Raw genomic sequence first — 17,343 nt, 5'->3', positions numbered from 1 at the left:
GATCGAAGACAAAAAAGAGAACGAGAGACAAAAAGAGAAAGAGAGATAGAAGGAAGAAGAGTGAAACGAGAGTCTGTAATAAACCTTTCGCGCTAGCGACTTCTCGAAGCGAAGAAGAGTATAACCGAGCAAACTGCCTTATTTTTCCCTTTCGTCTATCTTGAACCTGTTCAAAGGGCTTTACGTGTGCGTCGGTACGTGTGTGTTCAACGTTCTTCGGCTATTTTTTAACGATTGGATAGCGTCGAAAGACAACTTAATATTAGTGAAATGAGCGCATTTTACCTCAAGATAATTTAAAGCTGAATGTAGTTTCTCATGTTTGAAGACATGTACATTCTTTTCTTGTCATTTTGTGCACAGTTTTATTCAATGTCATTGCATTTCATAAAATCACAATTGAAACTAATACTTAAGGACAGATTACGAATAAATCAATATATTAATACGATAACCTTGTGGTCAATCGGAAGTTATCTGTTTTCGTTCACATTGTAACCTTGACCATTTATTGCGATGTCGAGCACTATTAAACGATCGTATCATACCCGGAACAGTCTAACACGAATAGTCCGGTACCGAAGATAAAATCAATATTACGTCGGTCATGAAATACGAGCGTCACGTGATACAGTGAACCCCTTACATGATCTCTATGGTCATATCACGCTACAACGTATTTCTCTAGATGTGCACAATGTTATTGGCCCTTCAATGTAGCTGCAATATTATCCATGAAATCCCATCGCTTTCAAACTTCTCCTTTGTGCCGAATATCGACCTTTAGCTGCAACCTTGATACTGAACCAGGTGCGAGAATCAAAGTATAATACGCCATACGTAATGTAAAATGCATTAAGATGTTGCATTATCAGGCGTCACGGTAGAAATATCGCACCGGCATTAATAATGAATACAGTAAGTTTAAGTGAATGGTGAGCCCTGTAGCCGGTACGCTAGCTCGTTGAGAGATAATAACACGGATTCAGTAGTAGAGGAATATGATGGGAGGACCATTAAACAAAAGCAAGCTAGTGCGGAACGCTGCAAACAAAACGTAAGTAAGAAACTAAGAGAGAAACAGTCTTCCTGACATAAATAACCAGAAACAACAGAGACTGTAATTAAGAGGAATATTTCGCGAGAAGCAAACGGAAACTTGTTAGTGACGCTAAAATTATCAATATACACGCGTGTTAATAGTAACGACGTATACAAATTTCCTAATATCTCGTTGAAATTTGCAGCGTTTTTGGAATAAAATTTTTAATTTGGTTATATTAAACAAGAAAAAATAACTACATGTATATATGTAAAACATTAAAATAAATATAGAAATATCAACTTGAGAAACAAGGAAACCTAGTTAAATATGTTGTATTTATATATTTTTTCTATTATTTTTTATTCCCCTCTTTTCGATATTTATTTTCTTTGCATATATATATATATACATATATAGATATACATATATATATTCGCCGCCTTTTATATAAGCATTATATAATTTTATATTTGCAGCACGCATAGAAAATAGAAAAACTAAAATAAACTGCATTTTCAATTTTCGATCTATTCGAATTTACTATGTATTTAACAGTATTTTTTAAATAGATGCTTACAATTAGTTAAATAAATTTTCGTTTTTTAAATATAAAATAAAATTTATCTAACAAATATTTTCTATTATAAAACAGAAAAAGAATGATCAACAAATTTTAAAAATACTTTTTTAAACGCGCGTAAATATTTCAAGTTAAAAAATCTTTTTAATCCTGACATATGACATCACAAATTATTTTTTCTTTATTGTGGAGAATCTTAAACAGTGTCACAAAACTTACATTTTTCGCATATGTAAACACAGGAATGAGCGGCAGGAATTTTTTTAATCATACGCACACAGTAGCGACAATTTTGGGCTAGATGAAGTTTTACCCCATTAGTAAATTATTGTTTTGTATTATGAAAAAAAAGTAATATAAAATGCCCCCTAATACTTTCATTCTGACACAAAACATATGGACGATGGTCAGGAATTTATAATTGTACATGTGCTTTTATAAGCAAGAATTTTAAATATTTTTATATGCTTGACGTATAATCTTTATCTTCTTTTAAAAAAATTATTTAATTACATATTTAATCGTTATAATGTGTGTGTGTAAAAATGTTAATATTTAACCGTTTCCTTAACAATGATTTTTTTGAACTGTATCTATTAAATTCTCAAAGATTTGATATACTATATATAATAGATATACACATGGAATTTGTATTTACATTATTTTTGCTCAATAATATGCATATTGATTATTTTTAAAGCACTACTTTACTGATATGATAAAAATATTTTCTCACCAATACAGCATTGATTAATATATTAAAAAATTATTAGTTTTTAGTAATTAAATATATACAAAATTAAGGGCCGGTTTTTCAATAATAGTTGAAACTTCGATCTAAGTTTAAACTCTTATTGAAAAACCGGCCCTAAGTGTCTTAAGTTTTAAATATAATACTGAATATAAAATGTAAATAAACACTATTGTACTTACTAATATGCTATTTACATTTTTTATATCATCAATGAGAAATGTTTGCAATTATTATTTTATATAATATATGCGTATAACTGATTAATTATGAAATAATTTATGTCAAAAATCCTTCGATCTTGCGGCGAAATATTTAATATTTTGTATCTCACGTTATGTGATTTTGCTTTAAATGATATAAAAATAAATTAATCGATATATATATATATACATGATTAGACTACCAAAAATTAAAATCGATACAATTACTAAACATTACATTTTCTCAGACTTTTTTAAAAATAAATTAATATGATTTTATGCATTATACATAAGTAACTGTGATATATATTTTTTTTCTTTTATATATGATCTTCGTTTATATATATCTTCTTATGGACTTTTTATGTGTATATTTTTAGGTAATAAATCGAAGAATAATTACACAGATTTCAGGATTAAATATTTATATTGATTTGTTTTAGTCTACTTATTTCAAAACAATGGATTTATGAGATATTGCATTTATTTATAATATTCTTTTTAATCTTAATTTGAAAATTTCATAAATCCATCACTACGAGATTATATAAAATAAAAAATAATTTTACTTACCGATACAATGCGCAGCAGCGGAGTTATAACGTACAACGTTGATTTGTAAAATATATTCAAATTATAAAGCAGTCTCAAAATAATTACTGTTTCAAAAAAATGATTATTGCGCACAGTTTAATTTTGTATTTCTCTAAACAAATATTTAATTAAAAAATTACATAAATTCTAAAAATATTTGTATTAGATATAAATTTTTATAAAACTTGATAATTAAGTTTTAGATATAAATTTTTACAAGATCTTAAATTATTATAACTCCTAAACAATGTTAGCATATATTTCTTTGAATAATATTTATAATAGTATATATGTATATATCCATTTTACCATCGTGAATAGAATATATACACATAAGTTATTTTAAATTTTATTTTGAAATATTATACATAATTTAAATATTTGAAAATAAAATTTGAAATAATTTATGTGTACGTATTCTATTACACGATGGTATAAAATGGATTTTATTTTGAAATATTATAAATATTTGAAATATTTGAAAATAAAATTTAAAATAATTTATGTGTACATATTCTATTATATGATAGTGTAAAATGGATTACTACCGCGGAGATAAAAGAGTAATTAATCTCAAAAGTAATAAAAGTAAAGTAAATTATAAATTGTGTTTATCTCACAGTTGCTCCGCCGTCGCTCGATGTCTCCCCAAACTTCTTCTCCTCTCCTTGTTGATCCTCTATCCCTTCATGGTATTCGCACGACTTACGCTGACACTCACATTGACACTCACACGCGAAGACGCGGTTAATTACAATCGCACACATTAATCGCACGGAAGAATGGCACTAGATACTTTTTACTATTTGTCGCGATCGAGATATTTCACGAGATATATATGTAATACGATGTAACACATAGCACGGCACGGCAGTACTACCTGCTCGCTCGAGTCTCGCTGTACGAATGACAACATGACGATCGAAGGTGAACAACACACGTCACTATACATCGAAGAATTCGGTGTTTGTTTTGTTATTGTCATTATGCTTCACCTCTTTGTTGTCATTTGCGACGAAACTCGAGCGATGCGATGGCGTGAGTCGCTCCGTTTTATGTCGCTTATTATTTTTCTAAATACGATCGCGACAAGAACTAGGAGATACTAAATGAATCGTTTTTTGCAATTATAATAATTATACATAATTGCTCATTATTTGCGATTAACGTAAAAGTATAAAGTGCCGCAATCATCGTTAATTTTATCAATTAATGCGATCGTAATACGTTTTCACAAATGCGTATTAATGTAAATGTCAGTGTGAATCGTATAAGTACCATGAAAAAGAGTAAAGGATTAACAGAGAAAGAAAGAGGAGAAAAAACCCAGGGATGCATCGAACGATGGCTGAGCAATCGTGAGGTAAGCAATTTATAATTTTTTAATTTACTATTGTTAGTGTTTTCAGATTAATTGCTCGTTTATCTCCGCAATAGTGATCCATTTTACATAATTATGTATAAGATAATTGTGTAATAGAATTACATATAAAATATTTTTAATTTTATTTTAAAATATTTAAAATATTTGTAATAATTTATTTTTTCCATTATAAATGCGTATAAAATATTTCAGCACTGTTTAAGATTTATAATTATTTAAATTATTTATATGAAAATTAGAGCTTTAATTATCATGTTTTATAAAAACTTGTATTTAAAACAAAATTTTGGCGAAATTCATGTATTTTTGTTATCAAATATCTGTTTAGAGAAATATTCAATATTTAATTGGGCATAATAATTTTTTGAAATAATAATCATTGTTCTGAACACTGCTTTATAATTTGGATATATTTGTATTTTACAGATCAACGTTGTATGCTACAACTCTGCCGCTGCGCATCATATCGGTAAGTGAAATTTTTGAATTTATAATTTCAAAGTAATGATAATGGATTTATAAAAATTTAAATTAAGAATGATAAAAATATTATATAAATAAATGTAATATTTTATAAATCTCTGTTGCACTGAAATGAACGAGATGGAATAGATTTTTTATAAATTACGAATCATTATAAATATTTAACCCTAAAATATGTGTAATATTTGTGGACTTATATATTAGTTTGTTACATATACGTAGTATACGCTTATACGAAATTCATACACAGGCAAGATTTTTTATAAATACAATTAAAACATCATAAAAATATAATGTATTGAAATGATTATGAAAATTTGATGATATTATTTCAACAGATTTAATATCTAGTACATTGTAATTAATTAAACTGTCTAATTTATTACTTAAATAAATATTAAGAAAATAAGATAAACAAAACAAAAAATTTATAAAAATTATATATAAATAAAATATTGTCATATAGAGCTTTTATCTGAATTTCTTGATATGTTTATAACTCATGGATGAGAAAGATTATTATTTTAGATATTATGTGTGTGTGTGTGTATAATAAATTTAAAAAGTTTCTAATTAATCATGTTAAAAATAATTTTGTCTCGTAATTTTATAGTGTAAAATTTTCAATTTAATTTAATGAAAATGTTGACATTTAATCATTTTCTTAATACATTTTCTAGGAAAATTAATCAGTGCAGTTCAGAAAAAAATATATTTAAAAATGGTTAAATGTTAATATTTTTGATAAAACAATCAATTAAGTAACTGTTTTTTCTTAAAAAAGATAAAATTTATACGTCAAGTATATAAAATTCAAAATCAAGTATATAAAATATTAAAAATGTTTGCTCATATGTGCGCATGTAACTATAAAATTTCTAGCGCTCATTCATTTTGTGCTAGAAATGCAAGTATATTGGAGTACTCTCTAAGAGTCATGATAAAAAAAAAAGACTTGCCAACTGTCAAAGCTCAGAAAGACTTTGTTTAGTCCATAATAATTCTCACTCCTGCATGTGTATACAAAATTAAAAATTCTGCAGATCTATACTGGACGTGTGTTAGCGAATTTTAAATTTCCGCTTCAAGAACGTTTCCAACTACAACAATATTTTCATAATAGATTTCATAATTAGTAATAATAATATTAGGCATACGAGAAGCTGAATTACATTGCATTTACGTAACGATATTGCTGTATAATGCATTGGGAGAACATGGTATCCGATGGCAAGTTATCCATTATAATTGTATCGCATGACACAATTCATGTAAACTGTTTACAACATTTGAGTTTCCCTAAAACGCTATATACATATATATATTATATATATCAGTACGCATGCAAATATTCCGCGTGTGTCCGCATCGAGCGAGCTGCGCCAAACTCAGTTTACAAACTATACCGCGCGTCGCCTTTCTGCATGAATTTTCGGACGTGTACTACTTTCGTATCAATCTGTTCTTACGCTCCCGCAAGTGAAGCGTTGAGTTTTATGTTTTACGTGAACGGAATGTTGCGCGCGACGGCGCGCGCTCAACAACGGTATCCGGAATAAAGAGAAAATTTGTAAAATGATACGCATTGCGAACAGTATTGCGCGAGCAAGCTCGAGGATTGAATGAGAAGCCCGCCAAGGGAAACGACGTCAAACAACGAAAACATAAAGAAGGAGGAAAGCAATCCGCATGACTGAAGCCGTAACCATGGCGATACCATCTCGCGATGCCTGCAAGGAAATATTGAATCCTTCTCTATTACCCCCTTGCAAAATAGTTTGCGGCGAATGCTTCTAGATGCGCCCTGTCGCGGCTTGTTGCCTCACATACACATCACATGCCGTAGAATATCCGCGCCCGTTTTTCCGGTGAAGATCTTGCGAATTTGCTCTTGCTCCGAATGCACCGGTAAGTTGTACAAATCCTGCAGGGCAATATATGGAAATGGCATAATGGCTCAGATTTCACCATTCGCGAATGCGTGATTTCAGATTTTAAATCTTTCAAAAGCTTAAATTATTTTTTGCGGTTGATATTGATTATTCATCTAATGCATATGTGTATTTTTTATTTCATTTCTTTTATTTAATTTATTTTTAACAAAGTCGAAATATTTTATTCCTTGCGAATGGTAATAATAAAATCTCGATATTAGTATTAATCTAGAAAGAAGTAACGCCCATTTTGTCGTTGAAAATAACAGCAATAGAAAATAGGTTTTTGAGACGAGCGATAGCAAATAAATTTCGATACAATGACAGACATTAATCGAATGTCCAAAGCAAGGCGTTAAACCTGACTGCTAAACTCTGTTCTGTTTCGCTTTACTGAAAACAAAATTGCGTCCGTTTTTCCTACAAATTGCCGATTATAACGATCAAGTATTATTTTTCACGAATGACGGGCTTGGATGTTAAGATCCGCCTCGAAAGCTGCAATAATAAAGTACAGTGTGAGAATTTCAACGCTGATGGTAAAAGCATCGTTGAAAGTCTGTACGCTGAAATGACCGAGCGTTCGCTCTTCCTCTTGTGGACAGTCATAATATTATCTGACACAGCACTGCCTCATTTCCATTTGCATGTTTCATTATCCAGCTCGATGACCCGCAGGCGCAAAACCATCCAGTCAGAAAAGTAAAAAGAATCCGCTTTCCCGAGTAATCAAGAGTATCAAAACGCGAGTACCGACAGGAATGTTTTCCTCGTTAACGAGTTTGTTAGACCAATCAACGTGCTTACGTTTATTCGATTTCAACTTTTCAGGCGTATACACAATTTTTGACGAAGTCAAAGGAGGCACGTAGCAAAATTTTCAATCCCGAACTCGAAATTTGTGCACGTCGCATGAATAGCACGTCGACACAAATTTCCACACTCGTTAGAGTCGTATGAAAAGTATGACAGGACGTGAAATTTTGGCAACATTTCAGGGCAGCTTGTCTAAAACGATGCATATGAGAACAATGCGTATCGTGGCTTTGACGTGGCGCATAGCCACGGGCTTATACGTAAACGTTATGTAATATGCAACAGTTATGTAACGAAACAATTAACAGTCATTTTCCCATTCGTGGATTTTCCCAGGCGTTCTACATTCCGTAACGATTATGCCTGTGAATGAACCGTAGCCTTTGTAGCCTTACACTTTCCGATATATTTTTCGATAACCATCGCGATACATGTATATTTTGTAAAAATGCTTTCTTTGCAATTTACAATTATGCTTTTTTGGCAACATTCGTTTGTTCATATTACAAAGACACGTTGTCGACGAATTGTCTCGCCCGGCGTATTCTGTCAACGGTGCGTCAGTCTAAATCGATGGATTTTATCCTCAAAGATCTCAGGAGGACACGCAAAAGAGGACGAAAAGAAGCGGAAACGGGTAGAGAGGAAAAAATTGCGCATCTCTCAATCGGAGGGAGGTTTATCCCGGGAGTAGTTATTGGCTAATCTGCTTCTGACAATGCAACGAGAGCAACAGAAAAAGGGACAGGAGAGGTGAGAGACAGTGAACGCGCAAACCCCGCTGTTGAGCACGTCGGAACGACCATGGGCGGACGGTTGGATAGCATTATAACCCTCAGGCTATATCCTAAAAGTTATCTGAAAATTTCATTTACGACGAGAGAGTTAATAAATGTAAATATTAGCCGTAGAAGCAGTTTGACGGGAACTACCACTACCGGCTCTAAAACCAACCGAGAGTGGCGCACCGGAGCTGCTCCGCAGACCTCCGCGCGGAGAGGTTACACTTTGAGTTCATTAAAGTGCGTATCGATCCGCGAACGGCGGCTTGATAAAAAGTGAAAAATCTAATCCCTGCCATCCCGGAACTCTATCATCCGCCGGGATAGAATATCTGGCGCACGATGACGGTTAGTCAACGACACAACGAACACTTGGCAGCGGAAACATTCCCGTAATGACGGCGACAGGACCGTCTCGTAAATGATATATAGAAGTGAGATAAATTTACTTTGCGGTTTTAATCTAAATATTTCCCGAATCGAATTGGGGAATGCATTTTCGTGAATACTTCTTTCATATAGATAATCTAAGTGTTTTCCACTATGTTGAAATAACAAGGAAAGAACGCAGTTGAGTATAAATTAAATGTAAATACGACGGAAAATGGAGAGCAAATACCGTGCCGCTGTTCCGAAACAACAATGCGGCTTAGAGGATGGGACCTAGGTTGAAAAGGAGAGCAGACGGTGGCATAAGAGGCCGGAGGGGGTATACCGAGGGGGTTGAGTACCTGTCGAGAAATACCCAATAGATAAAATCGATAACGGTAGCTTTCAGCAGGCGTTCTATGAGAGTCCAGAAATTTTAGTCGACCTAGAGCGTACTTTCGTACTACTCGGCAAAGTATCGAAGAATTTCCATATTAAATATTGGATGCTGAACAAACATTAATTGAAAGATACCGCCTCGGTACCGCTTCCAATAGAGATTCGACAAACGCAAACCCCCGTCTTGCGAAATATATGTAAAACGGTCGACGCAAATGCGCGATGCATGTTTTTAAATATATGACGTTAATACTTTGCGTAAAAATGCTGTCTAAATATTATGCGACGTCTCGCATTCGCTGCCGACCACTCCTAACTTTACAGCAGACCTATTTATGAATTTTTCACGAGTTTATTATTCTTTCCACTTCCTTGCAACAGAATGGACAAACGCGAGCCGTGATGCAACGCGATGAATATTTTGCAATAGAATTTTGATAATGGATATTTTACTTGTTGAAGTAAAACAAATTAAGGGACTCTCAATATATTCGCATCGATACATTGACGCAAATACGTGAACGGTGTAGTTTTGCGGATTCTTATTTTTACATGTAAAACGACTTCCCTTTGATGAGAAAATATATCTTTCTCCAACAGAGTGCGCGGCTTCCATTTTCCGCAGATCAATCGTATATCGCCCGATTGCTTCGACAACTTATACGACTGTACTTCCCGTCGCCGCATCTCGTTTCGCGAACAGTCTTTTTCGCTTCATCTGTTTCACATATAAACCTTCGATCCGTACACCAATTCCGAGGCTCATCGCTAGTAGTGCGCGCCGGAATTGCCTTTCTTAAACTCTAAGCGATTAGACCCGCGCGTCAATCCGTGAAATCACCCTCGGTGGTGGTGAATCGCACCCCTCGCAAGATCGCGAGGGCTGTTAGAGAGCTTAGGTAAGGTTGAATTCTGGCATTTCGCATTGGCCTTATATATATAGGGAGGAGAAACAGCGGATAATCTCGCCGAGAAAGGGAGAGAGAAAGAATATTATTCAGCAGTGAAAATGACCCGTCATTCACAGCTCACGAAAAAACTCAATCTCTTTGAGGCGCGATCGAGCGGTCAGACAAGCGGGTGCTCAAATCTGGTACTGATCGACACTCGTGTCTCCTGGCATTTATATCTATCCATATAAGTCCGTAATGTCGGAAATGCGATCGGTGACATTTTGTATGATCTACGTGGATATGAACTGAAATTTCACGTGATTACGCGGTTTTCAAGCGCGACATATCGAGATAGTTGACGCGATAATATGCGAATGCGAATCGGAGGCGTTCGTAAATGATGGATCATTCTTTCCGAAATCTCGTTTTCTCTCACCGGTGGCTGGTTACATGCACGTCCATCCATCATGTTATCTTCTGTAATGGATATGCATCTTCGCACGGATAATGAATAACATGTCGAGCTATGTCGAGCCATGAGTTTTCTCATCGTGGATGACAAAACAATATTTTGTCATCGGTCAAAGATTATTAATTACGGAGGGATTATTTAATAATAGTTTTTAGTTTGATTAATTTTAAAACACATTAGAGCGCACGCACCTCCGCACACGAGACAGAAAAATGACAAATTGTTATTTCAAATGTTTCATATATCGAAATAGCGTTCGTTAAAGTGCCACATCTTTTTTCGGTAGTCGCGCACGGCAGGATAGCGCAAGGGTTAATGGCGGCTATCCGGCCGCAAACCTGCACGATAAACCCTTGCTCGCAATTCTCGCTCGAAGTCGTTACGTCGACCATACATCATGCGGAACGAGTTTACTTCATGCCGTAATGTCTACGCTGAAATGATTTTATGGCACAATTTATTTTCGGCCAAAACGCACGTTCTCGAAAAATTCTGACTCCATGCAGCTCTGCAGTTTAGTCTCTTTTTCCCGTGCAAACGAGAAGTCGGGCTTAACATTTTACATTTATGAAATTCGGAAGCTTAAAATAAAAAAAAAAAAAAAAGAAATTAATATACGGTGGCGTATATGATGTTCGCGCGTCAGCATGTGTGAAATAAAGATGACATTTTGGCGCGATCTCAGAAATCTACGAAAAATCCAAGGAAAAATCGCACAAATCGCATATTTTCTGCCGATGTTTGTCATAAAATATTCAATAATTCAATAAACGTTCAGTATCGGAGTATATTGACAATAAACATTGATCGCATCGGAGAGTTTCCCTGGAAGCATTACAACATAGAACGCGCGGAGATGAGTTTAATGCGAAATTTCGTACACGAGGTTTTCCGTTTAGTCGTATACTTTTAGGTCGTAAAGTTTCATGGCGGCCTGCCCGGGGATTCTCTGCCGGAGGGACGTAAGAAAGTGTCGCGGGCACTTGGAATGATAGCGTATGAGACTCTCCGTCGTCGATTCACTCGAAGGTCGAGATTTTAAGAGTCGAAACGACTCGGGATCGCTCGTTCGAGGATCCTTATCTTCGATACGGTGGAACGATTCCAAGCGACTGGACAGGCGATCAAGGATCTCGAAAGGGGAGATGAAAGGGGGAGAAGGGGGAGAGGTATCGTAAGAATTCGCGTATAGACACGGGGAGTCACAGGGCGAAATTGTACGCCAATGTGTCCCGGCGTTACGATAATGGCGGCAAATACTCTCGCTCACGGACCATTACTCAAAAATGTTCGGCTTCGTTGTCGCAAGTAGTGAAAAGTAGCGCGGGCCCGCCGGTGTATCCGAACAATGGCGTAGTAACCGTTCCATTCCGGACGGCTGCAATCACCAGGAATTTGCCTCTGTTCTTCGAAACAACATTCTCCGAATACGGCAATGATCCGTGTATTTGCACTTCTTTTTATCTGTCTACATTTGCATGTGGATTCATTCATACACAACTATATTATTAAAGCGCGCAGTCGATGAATATTTATTTTTTAATATTATTATTCTTCACGGCCGATATACAATATACTTCGCATGCTGTTTAACAGATTCACCGTCATACGGTGATGTGCTAATGTATACATTTGCAAAAATATAATTATGTTTAATAATAATAGAGAAAAGCGTAACACAAACAAAGTATACATTAATAAACAAATTAATAATTTTATTTATTAAAATTAATTAAAATAATAATGCTTTTATATATTAAATTTTATATATTAAATATTTTTTTAATCATTACATTTGCACATTCCGGTAATCTTATTAATATAAAATAATCCGATTGAAGCGTGAAGAGAAGGTCAGCTTGAATACGCTTGATGGTGAATATGTTAAATTAATATATAAACTGTACAAGCAGTTTTATTTTTTTATTTTTTTATAAATATATATTTAATACTTAATACTTTAATATTTGGATGGATAAAAGTTTAGTGTTTTTTTTTATCTTTCTCTAAGGAAATACGTATATTGCATTATTCGTATTTTTACGTTAACGGCAACACGCTCGGGTGATACTCGATAATGGACGATTACGGGAGAACTCCGAATAATGGATGCAGGATCAAGTGCCGGCGAACCTTATGAACTCTCAAAGCGGTACATGGCACGGGGAACGAATGTTTGCAGCCTCCTATACATATGTAGTCGTCCGCAAAAGTTTCCTCGTTTGCCCGGCACTTTGCCGGTGCACACGTACTAATCCGTTACTCGTAATTAGAGTCGGATTGCCAATGGTTTAATCCCTCAATGTCAGTGCTTGCTTTGGTGGGAGAAAGAAGACAGAGGAGCAAAGAGAGAGAGAGAGAAAAGAAGATGGCGAACGGAAGTGAGAATAGAAGGAAGAGAGATGACAGGAGAGAGCGAGAGACATGAAGGAGGTTACCGAGAGAGGTAGACCGAAAGGTATACGCGCAGTATGAAGGGAAACTGCCATTGCAACCTCCTTCATTCCCCGGCCGACACTTTGAGTAATAAGATTAGGAGGCGTCTCTACTCAGTCCGAGCAGGCGAGATAACGTCATTGCGAACCAAATGGACCGAGATATAGATAAGGGATAATTAGGGGAAAAGAGACAGACGGCACGGGGGTTGGATGAAGAGAAAATGAGAAGGAGGATGAACAGGGGGGAAAGAGAAAGATAGAGTGAGAGAGAGGGGAGAGAGAGAAAGAGAGAGAGACAGACAACAGCCCCAGATCGAAGTAGTACAAGAATGACGTTGGACATTTATTACTACAGATTCTACAATGAGAGCTTCCTTCTGCCCACCGCGAGAGTTTGGTGAACACTTTGCGCAATCATGGTTGATCTATCGTATATCGAAAATTTCTGTATCGGGGACAAAATTAGTTGTGTACTACGAATATCGCGCTTTTTCGAATCTTTTAAATCGAATTTAATTCATTCTACTTTTTGAATTGCAAAATGTTTATCTAGACTCCGTCGAAAATCTGGCGCGGCGTTTTAAATACTTATTAGTCGAAATGTGCCCCTTATAACAGACAGAGTACTAATAACATTATCTGTATCTATTATCTTGTAAAAATTAACATAAAGTAATAATATAATCAGGCACGTAACTTAATAAAGTAAGTTTTGCAAAACTTTTAATTTAGTTTAGAGTTTTTAGGACACAACACTACGGCGTTATAATAAAATCGATGTAGAGTCGACGGTGTATAGCTTGCACGTCGCATCGGCCTCATCAACGGGCGTCGGCACGCATAGGATATCGCGTCATTAAATCGCATTTGCATATCACTGATCCGGTGAATAGAGGCCCTACCATGGCTCACCGAAGCCAATTAAAATGGACAGCGCTGGCAGCCGGAATCTTCTTCTTTTTTTCCCGCGTAACGCACGCGTGTTATCGGCGTGCTACAGCGACCGGAGCTTAAATCGGCATCGAAAGCGTGTGGCAAGTCACTCTTCGATATATCGGAGTTCGAGTATATGTTGCGCCAAAAAAAAAAAAGAAAGGAAAAGCGTTTTTGCCGCAACCAAAACCCACGAACGACCCACCGTAAACACGGCCAACATCGGTAGAATCGGCGGGGTTATAAAGAAAAAGCAAATAATCATGCGTGATGCTGCATATCAACGTGACTGCTTCGTCGCATTTCATCGCGTAGCTTTCTTTCGCTTATATGTGAAGTCACGCATGACTGAACGTGCCCCAGTCCATTTCGTTTCGCTCGCCCTTTTCCCACCCCCTTCGATTAACCGGTGGGCTCTCCTGTGTGTGAACAGAATGGCGACGAACGGATCGCGGACGCGCATTAACATCAATTAATTACTCCCCAGCGCGAGAGAAAGAGAGAAAGTGTGCGATGAAAGCGCGTCGACTTTCTGGAACGAACGGCGCGCGATCAGTTTTAATACTACTCATTTAAAACTACCCTCTCCGCGCTATCTCTCACGTTCGTGCGTTTCCCGTTTACCTCTTCCTCGATGCAGTTTGTTCCGTTTTTCTCTCTCCCCGCGTTACTCATGGCTCACTACCTCCAGACAAACATAACGAGGCGCGCATACCGAACTTCCCTCTCTCGCGTTCTTCGTCTCCTTTCCCTGCCGCGTCTTTCCTTCAGGGGGAAAGATACATATAAAGTGTAATATCGATACCCATATCGAGATATTCCCAATATCGTCGTGAGTATATCGAGTGTAGCACGACGTGGGATGCCTGTTTGGACGTTGCGCGATACGCGAGTTGTGCGTCGATGTGATTCGCGTTATATACCGCGGCGTAATATATTCAAAGTCGTTCTGGCTGGCGGAGATGGCACAGTCTGACAAAAGCAGGAATAAAAGAACGATCCTAAGCCTTTGCTAAACGCGTATCGACTGACTATTCGCCAATCCAGGTATATAGCTATCTCTTTTTCTTACTCTTTCATGCTATAACAATTTGAATCGACGAGATCATAATGGTCGAATGCGCGAGGATGATAGTCGAATTAAAAGACTTCTCTAAATGCTCTACACGTTTTTACGTAAAGCTGCCACTGAATCTTAGCGAAGCGCGCAAGTGACTCTCCTTCTTTTACTCCACTACCTCGACCCATTGAATCGATTAAAGGGTAGTGGCTGTCGGAGAAGCGGCGTATCCTTTCGGAGTAACGGATCATTAGCATCCCCTCATTTAATTTAGATTAGCGGGCCGGGTAAGAGGAGAAGAGAGGAGAGGGGAGGGGGAGTTATAAAAGCCGACGACGACGAGAGATCCGACCAAACTTCCCGAACGGACCCGCTCATCCATGGGGGCCCACGGAAGAGAAAACTTCTGGGTTCGTCCTAGGCGCTTTGTTTCGCCGGCGCACATAATATCATGTAGATGCGCCGCGTCGTTTCGCCGCGAAATGGAAATTCGCCCATTTCACGGCGAAAAGTGTTTCGATAGAAATTCACTGGCGTGTGTCGTGTTGGCGGGCGTAACCGGGATCGCGCCAGGACGTCGCGACGCTGTGTATTAGAATCGCTTCCATGTGTAGCGATAGCGTGCGCCACACGAATCGAATAGAACCGGATGAGATAAGCGAACGTGTCCTCGTATGTACGGAACTGTGGCATCTCTCCCTTATCCTCCCCCTTCGAAAGTATCTGCCCGTAGTTTGAAGGATAGTTCGATTTAAAATCCAACAGAGAGAAAGACAGAGAGAGAAAAAGATTTCTTTGCGAAAAGTTGCTTGTCCGGAAAAATCGAGGACGACGCTGAATGATAACTGTTAATCTCTCGCGTATCTCTCTCTCTACTGCGCGACATGTATATGTATGTATTATATACTACACATGTATGCGCGACGCAAAAATCTCGCCGTTGATACACACGGGAGTCAATCACGGGAGAAATTTAATTACGTCGCATTTGGCGAAAAGTAGATACGCGCTGTATATATCGCGAATGTTACATTACAGCCGGTCCGAGCCGAGCGATCAATACGTTTGCGCTCGCCGAAAATCGTCTGTTAAAAGGGTCCAGGGGAAAAACAGCAGTGACGATTAATTAATACGGAATGTGTCCGGCATCGCGCAGTATCGAATGTGATTATCATAATGCACCTTAATTCGATGAGCGCCCGGCCCCGAAACGGGTCGCGCGTAATTGCACAAACATGGAAAATCAAAGCCGGTTTGCACGGCACATGCGTGCTATGGCATCGCACATATACGCACATCTGTCTCTCTCACTCTCGTCTGTATATATACGCGCCCATAAACGGATCAGCAAAGCACATATATATATGTGTCGACGTGACGGGTGATGTATGTGCGTGTCCGTGGTCCGCCGATTGAGGTATTTTCCGCGTATCTCCGAAAAAACGACCGACGTCCGACCGCAAAACCAGTCGTGCAGTCGTGGACGCGACTGATGCGCGTTCACGTTCTTCTCTCATCCTCTCCGATTGATCGGCATGATTTGTGCCGCGTCATATTTCCGCTTCTTCCGATCTTTCTCTTTTTTTTCCGACTTTTTTTAGTCGACTCCCGCGGCGCCGCGTAATTGACAAAGGTATTCGTGTAATTCTGCGAATCAATGAGCGCGCGCCACACCGCCGTGCTTCATTACTCCCTTTAATTGTATGTCGCGATTTTCCTCGGCAGACGCCTCCTCCTCCATCCCACGGTCTTTTTCGTCCGCAATTAGGATTTATCCTACATTAACGTCGAATTATTCGTACAATCGTATCGGGGAATTCCGCGCAGCTTCGATGCGAAATTTGTTGTAATTTGCAATTGCGTGTTACACAATCCCAGCCGAGCGAAATGAATATTTTATCGCGCGAAGGATCACGCAAATTATTCGTAACTGCGAACGTTTTTCTACACAAAGAATTTGCGCAAGATATATAAAAATATTATAATAGATGAAGCTGCGTAGCGCATCAGTGTTACTTTATCGCGATTAACTCTTCCTTTCGTATTCAAGAATCTTATTAGTTTAAGCTTTTTACCTGTTGAACAAATGCCAATTGGTTTTTTTTATAAAAAAAAGAACAAAAAAAAATATAAACATTGTATACGCAAAACGTATTCGAGATCTTAATCTAGTGAACAAGATCCGTCAACATACAAGATGTAGACGA

General features: G+C 37.2%; 1 protein-coding gene across 14 annotated transcripts in view; it reads left to right on the top strand.

Annotated features, from left to right (window-relative positions):
* The window catches only part of Bru3 (CUGBP Elav-like family member bruno 3), a 578,576-nt gene that overhangs the window by 257,120 nt on the left and 304,113 nt on the right, over positions 1-17,343 (top strand). For 11 of the 14 annotated variants that reach the window (XM_083058812.1, XM_083058818.1, XM_083058826.1 and 8 more), the window contains one exon: positions 4,984-5,026. The exons of the other annotated variants lie outside the window; for them this stretch is intronic. In XM_083058812.1, the coding sequence (XP_082914938.1) occupies positions 4,984-5,026 (43 nt within the window). The remainder of the gene's footprint in view (positions 1-4,983; positions 5,027-17,343) is intronic. 14 annotated transcript variants of the gene reach the window in all.

Source organism: Prenolepis imparis, unplaced genomic scaffold (assembly GCF_030444845.1).
Source record: "Prenolepis imparis isolate NDT839.2.m4 unplaced genomic scaffold, iyPreImpa1.0 SCAF_2, whole genome shotgun sequence".
Classification (NCBI taxonomy): Eukaryota; Metazoa; Arthropoda; class Insecta; order Hymenoptera; family Formicidae; genus Prenolepis; species Prenolepis imparis.
Note: the sequence above shows the minus strand (reverse complement) of the source record. Positions and strands in the feature narration are given on the sequence as shown.